General features: G+C 33.2%; 1 protein-coding gene across 5 annotated transcripts in view; it reads right to left on the bottom strand.

Annotated features, from left to right (window-relative positions):
- Positions 1-230: 230 nt before the first annotated feature.
- The window catches only part of fal (SAM and HD domain containing deoxynucleoside triphosphate triphosphohydrolase falten), a 37,080-nt gene continuing 22,938 nt past the window's right edge, over positions 231-14,372 (bottom strand). For 3 of the 5 annotated variants that reach the window (XM_089244393.1, XM_089244394.1, XM_089244392.1), the window contains 3 exons: positions 13,224-13,461; positions 7,673-7,798; positions 242-1,606 (listed from right to left, as the gene is read on the bottom strand). In XM_089244393.1, coding sequence (XP_089100519.1) covers positions 1,361-1,606; positions 7,673-7,798; positions 13,224-13,461 — 610 coding nt within the window. In that variant the 3' untranslated portion in view covers positions 242-1,360. Of the gene's footprint in view, positions 1,607-7,672; positions 7,799-10,560; positions 10,672-13,223; positions 13,462-14,372 lie in introns of those variants that run through there. The other 2 variants (XM_089244395.1, XR_016194096.1) reach the window with 2 other exon arrangements.

Raw genomic sequence — 14,372 nt, 5'->3', positions numbered from 1 at the left:
ACTGTGAGCTATTAATATAAAATATTGAAGAACTGGATACAATGAGATGAAATTTTTGGAAGAAAAATTTACAAACCAATGTGAGGAATCACACCACCGTCCTGTGTCTCTAAAGAAAAAGATCAGTGTTTCTGTTGTTTTTAAAACTGTAGCCCGCGTATCCCTCAGAGGTAGTGAGTACTTTACAAGGGGTCCATGGTTGCAGCCTTTACATAAATGACACATTTAATGGCGAGAAAAATTATAATTTATTCCTTCAATTTCTTCTGATACGCAAAATAAAAACAATACATGTTGAATTTTCACAGGAGGGTCCATGGTGTATTGATTTTGACCACATGGGGTTTGAGACATCAAAAAGGAAACACTGCTGTGGTGTAGTGGTTAGCACTCTTTCCTGGATTGTGAGGTGACAGTGGTTTGATTACCCGCAGAGGCCAGTAAATTTTCCTTCCAATATCTCCATATTGTATTCAGTGCTTTTCTAGTTTGTATGAAAGTGAAGAACGACGTATCTTTCTAATGAAAGTTATGCATTTTATATTTTCAGGAGCTAGTTTACGATTCTTCAACTTCTCCTCACCCAACAACACAATAATTAAAAATTGAAACCCTGGGTAGTCAAATAATTCACATTGAAACTCATCATGTGATTGAAACAGTATTGTCTTAATATATGAGATAATGAGAGCTAGATGCAGGTGGCAAGAGATAATGAGAACTAGATACAATTTTTGAATAAGTATGTAAATTGGTTGTTGGGTATTTTTAGCCATGTAGGGGAGAACACTCGGAAAAATTCCTTTGCCCGGAGGTCTATGATGCTCATTAGATGGCTGTGGATTTAAAAATCATTTTTAATAAATAATACAAACACAAAGCCACAACAGGCAAAATGCCCAACGAGGTGGCTGAGAAAAAGGATTAAACGCTTAAAAAACTGATTTGTATCACAAGATGCTTCTTATGTATGCAACAAAATATTTATTACATTCTAAAGTAGAAATTTCACCTTTGTGTGGGAAAGTTTGCACATATAGATAGAAGAAAAAACAACAATAACAATAAATTATAAATGCAGGATAATGCAGTTTCATCAACTAACAACAGAAAAAAAAAGTTTCAATACATTGCCCCTAAATCAACTGCTCATATAAATAACAAAACATATAAATACACATCATGGACTTGATAAAATCAGAAATTCTAAATATGAGACAATTTTCCTGTATAAATAATCAATTATTTTTGTAAACACAGAAACACATAAATTTCAAATAAACTTGGTAAACAAAAAAAACAAGGAAAAACAATAATTTCTAGAATAAATATGTATCTGATTTCAAAGAAAATTAGTATTTTATAAATGACTGAATTTGAGAATTCTTTGCCAAGCTCTCTCGAAACAAAGTTTGATCACTTCAAAAGCAAAGCCATCAGAACGCTTGCACATGATCAGCACCTGAATTTCCTCAAATGATTTTGGCAAAATAACTGAGCACTCTTCGTGGTTCAAAGCATGAATACTAACAGGACTGTCTTTTGCAAAAAAGTGAACAAACTGAACCGGATTTTTGTCTCTCTTGCCCCAGTTTATAGACGTCACCTAAATAGAGAACAGAGGGGGAAAAAATCTTGAATAGCATGTATTACAGAACATATATTCGCTAATAAAGCAATGTGCTAGGAAAATTAAACATTCATCCATATTTTGAATATACTGACACACTTACTTTACAAAACTTTGCTGCTCATAAACCCCCCTCCCAACAGATTATTCATTCTGCACATTGTGCCTTATACCCTCAACTGCTTTCATTAAAATCTTTTCATAGCTGGCCTTCACTGGTCAGCTATGAGAGTTAATGCCAACAATAGCATTAACTCTCTCAGTAGCAATGAATATTGAGCTTTACCATATAGGAAGGCACACTCCCCCCCCCCCCAGACAAAAAAAAAAAAAAAATACATAATCCAATAAGAAAAATCACTTTTTTTCATTAGACTAAATGTTAATTCCCCATAGACACTGAAGCCTAGAGGCTCAGGCCACATAAGCTCCCTTCCCCAAGCAACTTTTCAAGTTTGCGAAGTCCCTCAGTAACTCCTGAATATTAAATGCAATGTCTCCCAGCACATGCTCTTGTGGGATTGTATATACGGACATCCCACAATGATTTTTTTTTCTCCGTATCAGAACTCTTATCAAAACATTCCCCCCAGAAGAGTGTCACACGTTAAAAATGTGTCCTGCACATGCAAAACTACCAAATACATTATTGGTAAATATTGCTTGAATCATTGTGGACAGGAAAAGCAGATTGATGCAGGTAAGGTTAAAAAACATTAGAGAGAACGTTAGATACGAATGCAAAAAAACCATCGTAAGATTCATTCTGTGTGCGTTCCTTTTCTGTTGTTCCCTTCAATGGACTAATAGCTTTCCATGCTTTGGTGGAAAAAAATAGGGCAGAAAAGTGAGGCAAAAACTATGGAACTAAAAATTTTCTTCACTCATGTGAGTCCTCTGCTGATCGGTCCTGAACTACCCCCTCCCCCAGTCGTTTTGGATTTCAAAAATCCAGATCTACCTTAATCAGATATAGGGACCAGAGCTAAAATAACCACGATCACTTCGGAGGATATAGATTCGACAATATAATACTTAAATACTTTTTTCAGAAGTCCTGATATTAAATGCTTATTATTTGCTTAATCCCCATGCTCTGGTGTCAGCCTTGATCGTCAGCTTGTCACTGTATTCCTTTCAATTTGGTTCAAAAGTAGCATCACAACATGCATTCATTTGGATTTATGAGGGCACAGCAAATGGAAAAAAATAAGTGTCATGTAAACCAGGATTGTCAAATTTGCTCGCCGGGTAGATACCCATTCCCCCCCCCCCCACCCCGGACTGGGTTTTTTAGACAAAAAAAACAGAGTTTTTAAGGAGAATGGGTTTATTTTGGGGGAATATTGTTTGTTTGCAAAGAAAATGTGTTGCTTTCAGGTTAACATTTTAGTTTGAGGTTAGTTTATGTATTCCAAAAATTGCTGCATAGTGCAGTGTTTAGAACATGTATATTTTGAAATATTTTTAATGATTTTTTTAGGAACAAAAAATGTGATAATAAATAACTTTTTGGAATCACACACACACACACGTTTTTTTATAATTCTTCTACCCTTTTTTATGTCAGCATTTAGGTATTAGATTCACATATTAAAATATGTTACAAGAAACAAGAAACTGCAAACAGAAAATTGTAACCATGAACCTTAGCTTAACAAATATACTTGATATGTAATATGTGATAAGCATATCCACAGAAATTATTGCTTATTTATAATACACAATAATTTTTCACACTCACAAATCCTTGTATAAATAAATTAAAGGCTCTGTGAAGTAAACCAATGTATGCAAACTGAATTTTCATTCAAAAAATATTTACATGTTTGCATTACTTTTTTATAAGTTTTATACAGGTACATCAGACTTTCATAACTGAAATATCAAGAGACAAAAATAACATTAGCTCATAACGAAAAGAAAATAACAGTGGGATTCTTGAATTGAACATTTGTAACGAACATCTTCAAGTGAAAGAGAACAAACAGCATAGTTTTCTCCGAAATTAAGACCTAACCAGAAAATATAAGCATGACCTCAAAAATTAGCCTGTTAAAATCATCAGCCAGGTGAAGGTATTCTGTAGGTCTGTTGCTATCATGACAGATTATCTTGCATAAAGTGATATTAATATATAATGTTAATGACATTTTTATTTAATGATAATTCTAGTTATTCTGTAGTTTTAAGTTGTAAAAAATGGTTAATTTAGACAAGTGGAAAGCACCTCCAGAGTAATGAATCCTCAGAATGACTGCTATCTCCTCCTTCCTCCTTTTAACCAGATGATTTTTTAATATTGTTACTATTCTTTTAAAAATATTTCAGAATTTAATTTAATGAAGCAGGGATATTCTTTAACAAAGAGGAATTCAAGAAAAAGAGAAGCACGTGACTTTAGCTCCTATAAGTTTGGGTTAGATTTAAAAAAAACTATGGTTCTGGTTACATAGCTAAAGGTTTTATTTTTGATGGATCAGGACAATTTTGGATGCATTTTCTGCAGGGTTAGAAAAATTTGTAGGAAAAAAAAATTCAGGCACCATTCTGAATTCTCAGAATTTTCATTATCCAAATTCATTTATTTTACCACACACAATCTTCTTTCTACAGTTCTGTATACAACTCAAGGTTCCGATACAATTACACAGAAGTGGGTGTGTTTCTGTGTGAACAATTATTCCCTCAAAGTATAGTCAATTTTATTGATCAAATACACAGTTTAACATGCACCACAAATGTATATTTAGACATAATATAAGATATACACATAAAGGATGTACATTAGGGTGGGTCAAAAAAAAATTATTTTTAAATAGCTATAGTGCAAAAAAGTTGCCTCCTTTAATAAAAAGAAAAATGAAATGAAAAAAATTTAAAATCTATTGACATCTTCTGGTCGCCCATTGTACTTGAAGTTCATAAAAATTAACAAAATTGAAAATTTCTCTTAATTTTTTTAAATTTTACTTAAAATTTAATGATCAACATGCAAAAGTTTGTTATGCTTATTTTATGGTTCAAAAGTAAAATAAATTAAAACATCATTATTTCAATGTTTATCGGTCGTGCAATGTGTTCAAAAAACTGGAATTGACCAAATTTTTGCAAGTTTCATTGTGCAGCTCTTCGCATGCTTTGTCAGAACAAAATGATCCAGAACTTACCACGATGAAGTGGCTGCACATTGAGTTTCACACCCACACCCTACCAAATCAACATTATAGTTAGCAAAATAGACTAGGATTTAGTGGTTTGCAGTTTCTTCTATTGTTTCTTTTCCAAGTGTTCACGTTTAAAGTCTGACTTTTGGGAGAAATTAGGCATGACTAATTTTGATAACAGTGTAGCTATGATGTAGCTATCTCTTTATACTTTAGTTGAGTATATCTCGCTATACTTTAGTTGAGGATTCTGTAACAAGTCAGGCACATCTCTCGACTGCCTGAATGGGACTGGAGCACATGTGAATTGCACGTGATCCCCCGTTATCTCCCTTTCCATCATATTTTTCAGCACATGATAGATGGTACACCCACAGGGCCAAAATATTTTTTCTGGACACATTGGATTCACTGGGTGGAGTATGAATCATGAAATTATTTGATTCTAGAAGTTGCCAAAAAGATGCTGAACAAAGACCAGCAATTTATTAGACATACCCTAAGCTATAAAGTTGAGGCCCATTGTTGTCTAGAGGATTTGACAATTCGATATCATGGTCCTCTGTCACGGTTCCACATCAAAAATAAAAAGTATTTTAATGACACGCTAAAAATGCTTTTCTAGCAGTTAAAACATTGCAGTATTTTTTTGAAAACTACTTCAAAGTTGTTAATTCAGTAATTGAACACAATGTGTTCTTTGCACACCCTGAAAATTTACAATTGGCTATGATCATTGATGACAGAGAACACATTCGAGATAGATTGGGTATAGAAGAATTTTAAAAGCAAGATAATCTACCTCTGAATTAAAAACTATTGAACACCTCATGCTCTTAATTGCATTAGCCTAGCTTAATTGTTATAATTTCTTGTTACATTTTTAATTTTCCCACTTATCTTTTCTCCTGATCCCTTGATTAACCGGCTGGACTACAGACTGGAGTTTTTCCAGAACGACCACGCCCTTCTGGGCACACATCGCTAATGTGTCAGAGCCTGGTTGTGCTCGGTTTGTTTTGTTCAGTTCAGACACTTCATGCTTTCTAAGATTAACTTTAAAGCTACCGATTAGAATACTGGTCTGTTGCATCCTCCCCAATGCTACAGGAAATATGTAATGATGATATTATATTCATCAATTCTGACACTAACATCAGAGCTATCAAAAAGTTTCCCTGTCACACACTAGGACAGTCCAGAGATGTGTCAAACTTGTTAGATGATGACAGATGACAATTAATGACAGATGACCCAACTAAAGTATATAGACATGAAGCTAGAGACAGCTACATCAGATCTACACTATTATCAAGATCAGTTATGTCTGAAACGTGTCAATTTTGGTAAATAGTTTTTAAATATAATGTTGATTACACACACTCTCCTGTTTGGATGATTAATTAGATAGGGTGTAGTTGGAACTCAACAGGCAGCCACCTCTTCATGGTAAGCTCTGGATAATTTAGTTCTGGCAAAGCAGTCAAAGAGCTTCACAATGAAACTTGCAAAAATTTGGTCATTCCTGTTTTTCAAACACATTGCGCGACTGATAAACATTGAAATATTAATGATGTTTAAATTTATTTTACTTTATTGAACCATAAAATAAGCATAACAAACTTTTGCGAGTCGATCATTCAATTTTAAGTAATATTAAAAAAAATTAAGAAAGATGTTCAATTTCGTCAGTTTCCATAAACTTCAAGTACTATGCATGACTGGAAGATATCAACTGATTTTAATTTTTTTTACTTCATTTTTCTTCTTATTAAAGGCGGCAACTTTTCCACAATATAGCAATTTGAAAATAAAAACTTCATTTTTCTCAACACACCCTAATGTACATACATGTTTAAGTTACGTATTTTAAGGTTATGGAAAAAGGAAATTCGATTTTCTTCCGATTTTGTTTAAAAAACCCGCCTCTGCTGTAAGCGAACAATTACTCCCTTATTGTATGGTCAATTTTATTAATCAAATACAAAGTTTAACATGCACTAAAAATATATATATATTTAGGCATAATGTAAGATGTACACATAAAGAATGTACATACATGTTTAAATTAGATATTTGAGGTTGTGGAAAAAGGAAATTCAAATTTTCCCCATTTTGCACAAAAAAACCCGGGTTTTTTACGACCTTGATGTAAACAGGTTTTTTCAATTTCTCAGTAAAATACAGGCTTCTTATTTTCTCCTGTAAACAGAACTTCATAAGTATTTAGACTTCAAAATTAAAATTCGTTCATAAAATGAAATGAAAAACATTAAAAATTGCAGATAATTTATACACATAAAGCAAAAATAAAGTTAAAAATAAAAACTCCATTACTCAACCCGGGGTTGAACAAATCGCAAGTGTCACGGTGGCAACTAAAAAATTGATATTGGCAGCCAAAATTTCTGTACAGTTATTAAATTGCAGGGTGAGAGCAGCACAAAATATTTGGAATTTACAGCAGCATATCTGCCAACATGAAAGAGGGTCACTATGCCCTGATAAAGTCAAAAGGAACAATATTTTGGACCTTTTTCTCCAAGTAAATATATTTTTTGGAGCCTAAAATTTTTTTCTGGCACTTAGATTTCATTGCGATTTGTCTAGTCCTGACTTAACCCTTTCTAGGGCCATGGGAAGTATACTTTCCACCTACTTCTTCATGAATACTCCTTATAAAAATACATATTACACCATAATAGTTTGGGCTTGCCATTATACGAGTCCAATATATTCAATAAAATGAAAACATTTATTGGTATGCTCTAAACAATAATAAATCACACAAAAAAATTGAGAAATTTGAAAGAAAAACAATAGCTCAGGAAAAACTGAATAAGTTATTCTGCGGAGAACATGTCAGAATACTCACACAAATGGCAACATCATCTATACAGACGGGAGTAACAGGATTTTGCATGGCTGTGACAACATATTCTTCCATCACTTCGCTATTAACAGATGGGAGGTATTTTACCATGATTTCCTTTATGAAACTCTGAAATAAAATTAGAACATTAATAAAAATATTTGCACTGAAATAGCAATTCTGTATTTAAATCAATGCTATAATGCTATGCAAGAAATAAAAATTTTCTTCAATGTTATGGGGGGGGGGGGAAGAGGAAAAATTGATAAATTTAATTGAGTTATTTTTTAATGCAACTCTAAATACCATTTGGCTGGCTATAAAGGAATAACAGTAACTTGCACCCCTAAACAGGGAAACCCTTATCAGATGTGGGGCCTGGTGTAAAAATAATTTTAGGGCTCCTTAGACCCGATTTTATATATTCTTTGGGGTAGTGAAATTGGTACCCAGAAATTTATACATTTTCACAGAATATGCAGGAATGCGGAAAAATATCTATTCACCAATGAAAACTCATAGTTTGCCAGCAAGGATGAAAAGAAAAAAAATACTTGAAATGATAAAAATTCAGAATAAATGAGAGAAAAATCTCAGCATTGATGAAAATTCAGAATTAATGAGAGCAATAATTTCAGAATTGATGAAAATTCAGAATTAATGAGAGCAATAATTTCAGAATTGATGAAAATTCAGAATTAATGAGAGCAATAATTTCAGAATTGATGAAAATTCAGAATTAATGAGAGCAATAATTTCAGAATTGATGAAAATTCCAAAATCAAATCTGTTGAAGTTCAGACACCTTGTTTGCTACAACAAAGAAAAATGTATTTGATTTATGTATATATTTTTTACTTCTGTAATGAGTGTGGGGCCTCCCAAATCGTGAGGCCTGGTGCAGCTGCACCTGTCTCACACCCCCTATGGGCGGCTTTGGTCCTAAACCCATAGCTGCCAGGTATTATAAAAATAATAATAATTTTAAAACATTCAGAATGTGAAGGGCTAAAAACTAAGTGTTAATCGAGTGATATTTTCCTTGGTAACTCATAACATTTGGAATTGTTTAGCACACAACAGTAAGTTGTTTCCAATTCACATGAATATCTGAGCAAGAATAACACAAAATTTGTTGTATGCTCTTAAGGCACATAAATCACAGCAAGGGTGAGAGTTGTGTTCAATGCATATGGCAGTAAATGTGTCGAACACTCTGGCTCTCGCTTCATTCTGAATGAATATAATTTTACAAATCTGAGGAAAAAGATCTTGAAGCTGGTTTTTGTATTAATGCTGCTTGGTTGTGATGCACAAAACATGGGCAAAAGAAAGCAAAACACAAATATACTGATATATAACACATCAGCCAAACAAACAAATGGATATTATAACTCAACTATGTAAGATAATTAAAAGCTGATTCAAATGATTAAAAGCTGATTAACATAAAAACACTGTTGAATCTCCATATAATTACTGATTCTATCATAAAATTTGTTAGACAAAATTTTTTACAGAGAAATAATTTTCGATGCAGAGTATAGACAAAAATGTGAGCATTTTAGTAGAAACATTTTCTTATATAGAAAACTTTATCATACATGAATTCATTGTGGGATTCTCAAACATTTTTAAGCTCTCTGCACCCCCTCAGAATGAGATTTAGAGTATCAAATGTATTGCAGCACTCCTTGTCTCAAGGAATAGTTAGAAGCATAATAAATAACTGTGACACACTGATCGTGAATCCAAGCCCTATTACTACCATTTATCTTTGAAATATCTTATAGCACCCTTGACACATTTCACGGCACATTAATATACCTGTGTCACCCTTTGAGAATCACTGTTCTATTGCATATAGAACAATAAAAACCAAAATGGCTGGAATATGAAATTTCACTTGGTGATTGATTCAATGTGAATTCAACTTGGTGATTGATTCAATGTGAATTCAACTTGGTGATTGATTCAATGTGAATTCAACTTGGTGATTGATTCAATGTGAATTCAACTTGGTGATTGATTCAATGTGAATTCAACTTGGTGATTGATTCAATGTGAATTCAACTTGGTGATTGATTCAATGTGAATTCAACTTGGTGATTGATTCAATGTGAATTCAACTTGGTGATTAATCGAACACTTTCAATTCTTTTCGATTCTGTTTAATTTGTTCTTTATTTTGTTGTCTCAGAAATGATACATCATTTTTGAAAATGAACTTTCTTGTACTTTATCTTTCATTCTCTGTCAAATACATGATTTTTACATATATTTCGTTTTTTTTTTTAAATTCTTAAGGAAAAAAAAAAACCAAGAAAGTATTTTATATTGGATGCTAATTTTGAAATTAATTGAACTTAGAAGTGAACAAATGCAGTAGGAGTCACTGTCAATGATGTGTCATAAATTACCTTGTCATCTTGGGTTGTGATATTCTGCATTGGGAAAAACACCCAACATATACTGAGATTTAATACTATTACTAAAGCCTGAGATACTATTTCTTATACGGTGTTACTTGCAGCTGTAATTTTTAGAATTTTGATTCTAAGGTACAGATTTAATTTGAGATAAATGTTCTGTAATTATTGAGAATTTTCACCATTTGACAAATACTATTTTTTTCCAAAATTTATCCCATTCTGCCTTTTCCAGCCATATAAGGATATATCCTGATGTGATGATTCGCAGCACAATAACACATTTTCAATTTTGATAACTTTTCCTGCCTCAGAGATTTGACAAAAAAGAGCTGTCCACCCTCCTTTTGATATAGGCCTATACTAGCAGAATGCACATATTAGAGGCACAGTTCACACTTCTCAACTAGTCTTTTATATCTGCTTTTCTCTCATGTGCAATGGAAAAACTATAGCACTTACGAATTTTTACATTCTGCTTCAAGGTCATTCTTCCTTGTCTCACAAAGGACCATTCTTCTGAATATTTTATATTTTTGGAAGTAGTACTGTTTCTTTGGCATTTCCAAACCCCTTCAATGTTTGACACAATTTTATTAGCTATTATCACACATAAATAAAACACTCAAAACAGATCACATCATGTTAAAGCCAACAGTTACCTCACGGAAAACTGCAACATACGAGGTGCAGATGAAATAATTCACTTTTTTACATTTTTATCAAAGCAAACCTTTATAAGAAATTGTTGGGGAGAAACTCTACTTATGGAGAAGAACAAAGTATGTCATATTTTTCTAGAGTGCATGAAAGCGTTATCATCACTAGTGACGCGAGTATCAAAAAAAATTATTTTTTTTGTTTAATACTGTTTTTGTTATAAAAGCCATTATAAGACTGCTTGAGGCTGAAATAATGCAAAAAAGTTTGAAATTAAGTAGCTGTGCTGACTAATCAACTTGTATAATGATACCTTCTATAACCATAATCACCGGTATAAGAATATGCTCTTTGGTCCGGTTTACCTCACGGAAAACTGCAACATACGAGGTGCAGATGAAATAATTCACTTTTTTACATTTTTATCAAAGCAAACCTGTATAAGAAATTGTTGGGGAGAAACTCTACTTATGGAGAAGAACAAAGTATGTCATATTTTTCTAGAGTGCATGAAAGCGTTATCATCACTAGTGACGCGAGTATCAAAAAAAATTATTTTTTTTGTTTAATACTGTTTTTGTTATAAAAGCCATTATAAGACTGCTTGAGGCTGAAATAATGCAAAAAAGTTTGAAATTAAGTAGCTGTGCTGACTAATCAACTCGTATAATGATACCTTCTATAACCATAATCACTGGTATAAGAATATGCTCTTTGGTCCGGTCACACTTCCCATACCAAGCGTTAATATGCGTGTTATACCTATAACCATAAATTTTGTGTTATGATACTTTTCTACAGCCCCTTGAATATTTTTTATAGAATAAGTTCTTCATCGTCTTTCATTTGAAAAAAATACAAATGGCTTTTTTTTTGGGGGGGGGGGCAGGGACAATGGAAAAAACTAGACGTCTAGCAACCCTAATCTAATATGATGAAGAACTTGAAAGATAGTGTACAGTTTTGCAGAATATTGCATCAGGTGAAAATTTATCTCAGGTCATTTAAAATAAGTTTTCTTCTAACATGTGGGCACAATCAACTGAGAGAGAATTGTAATTAAAACATTTACCTTTGTGCCCATAAAATAATTGATTATACAAAACCTCCTGTGGCAACTATGGGACGTAAAAAAATAGTATATCTCATAACAATAATAAAATCTCATAGAAAAATATAGACATCTGATGGGCAAAGCTCTGGTATGTAGATGTTACAGGTCAAGAAAAACCAAACATGATGCAGACTTCATCACTTCCCCCCCCCCCCCCACCTATTTTTAGCATCAGAAGCTTTCCATAATTGATGTATAAAGATATATTAATAGATATACTTGAATATTGTTTCCGCCATATGGCCATTGAGAATTTTAAAGAGCATAATTAAATGAGAGGTAAGTCAATGAGTAGAGAGTGGTGAGGGGTTGAAGGTTAAGTTGGTGTTTTCAGGTCGGAAACAGAATCGGAAGAGGACCAAGTGTCATGAATAAAATAGATTTATCGTGGATAAATTCTAACTTATCTATATAACTAATTCAATATTTTATGTATATTTATCAATATTAGTATGGGAAGAATGCAAGTTTGGTAACAGAGGCGTCAGACATTACGAGCTGAATGTTTACGATTGGGGCGTATGAAAAATAGCTTTTGGAGGCATTTATGGAAGATATAATTGACGTGAAGGGTCCAGTGGCAGTCAGCAGAGATGATGACACCAAGATTTTTGTATTGCATAACTTGGGTTATATTTGAATTATTGATAAAATAGGAAGATTCTAAGGAGAATTCTTTACAAGCAGCTCTCATAAAAACTATTTTTGATGAGTTGAGAGGCATATGCCATGACAAGCACTGGTCTGCAATGGAGTTGGGGTCAAGTTGAAGAAGTTCTTGGTCAGACTCATTATTAATGGTACAACACAACCATTGCCAAAAAGTCTAATTCAGCTTCTAGAAGATTAATATAGATTAAAAACTATTTTTATTTTTTTATGCTGCTATTGCCACCTTTTCTGAATTAGCGTTGTTAGTACCCAATAAAATGCATTTGAAAGTATTTATTCGCAGCAAAAAATCCTGATTAGTTGATGAATAAAATCAAGTTGGTTGTTTAAGTACCCTGTAAGGTAGTTTCCTGCACGACACTTTTGTATACTACACAGAAAATAGCTTCACATCACCTTCTGGAGGGTAAATAGTGCAAAATACATATAGTGATGTTATTGAAAACCCTCAAGCGAACAAATACTGGTGAGAAATTTAAAAATACATTGAAGGTGATTTTGTGTGAAATATAAATAAATATTGTTGTAGCAGTTTCGAAATATGTTCAAAAATTGTTAGTTGGGAGATTTATCATTACATCTAATATAATCAAAATTTTAATAAAGTATAATCAATCTTCATGTGAACACGAACGAACACACACACACACACATCATTGTTAAAATAAAAAGCACTAACATGTGCAACAAAAAATGGACTTATTTTCAAGGCAACTTGTTTATATAAGCCAGAACACTTGAAAGACCGTTTCTCTATGGCAGTGATGATTGCACTGGGAGTTGGATCAGAACAGTGCTTCAAAGAGCTGAAAACCAGACTATCAGTCAGAGTGCAGTATCTTTCAAGAGCTTTTTGAAGATCTTCTCCATGACTAAAAGCTGCATCCATGCTCCATTCCCAGAACAAGAGTTGCTCTCTGGAAATGAAGTAGAAAGGAAACAGAATTAGAATTCTTTCATTTTAAAAATTATTGTTGGTTAACATGAAACATTGAACTTTTCCAGCCACGTAGTGAGGTAAGGTGGCGTCACATGCGGAAACAAGATGTTAAATACAAAATGTTGTGAACAATCAAATGTATGCAATTACAATGTGGAAACTGCAGTGTTTCTGCAGTTAAACTAATTTCCATATTTGTTTTTTTACAAAGTACTTTTCAAAGGGCCAGAGAGATGGGAGGGGGGGCAGCATTAGGACAATAATAATTATTGTGTGGTTCCACTATTAACAGCTATTTGCTCCCCTTTTGCCTTATAGTTTCATACAATGATTGCAAATGACAAAGAGCAAAAACAAAAATTGGGAATAAATTGTTCTGGTTTTTATGCTGATCGAACGAATTATGCCGATATGTTATGAGAATCGAACCCAGGTTCTCTTGCATACTGGGTAAGTGTGTTAACCTATGCACTCAGCATATCTCACTAGTAATGTGTGCTATATATGGAAAGAAAAGTTGTGTCTCTTGTGTATTGGTTAGCACACTTGCCTGGTATTCAAGAGCACCAAGGTTCCATTCCCAGAGGAGACAACTGACTTTTCTTTCCAAAGATTCCGCTCAGCATAGCTAGAAAAATCTATTCTCAAGAAAATTTACAGCTGACAAAACATCATAATTTTCCCAAAAACAAGAAATTTTGTAGTAGAGAGAGCTACCTGGGTTCGAACCCCACAGTTGCAGTCAGCTGAAGTTGGTTTTCCATGATTCCCAACTTTGAGGTGCAAATGCAAGTCGATCTCCCTGTTGAAAAGTCTCGCCACAGAGAACAACAGGCCTACAACGGTACACTTATTCAATCATTACACTTCACTCCTAGTTAGAAAAAT

The sequence above is a fragment of the Pholcus phalangioides genome, unplaced genomic scaffold (genome assembly GCF_987345545.1).
Source record: "Pholcus phalangioides strain wild (caught in Gottingen) unplaced genomic scaffold, Ppha-v1.0 ptg000015l_1, whole genome shotgun sequence".
Classification (NCBI taxonomy): Eukaryota; Metazoa; Arthropoda; class Arachnida; order Araneae; family Pholcidae; genus Pholcus; species Pholcus phalangioides.
The sequence above is the reverse complement of the archived record's forward strand: the minus strand, read 5'-3'. Positions and strand labels throughout refer to the sequence as shown.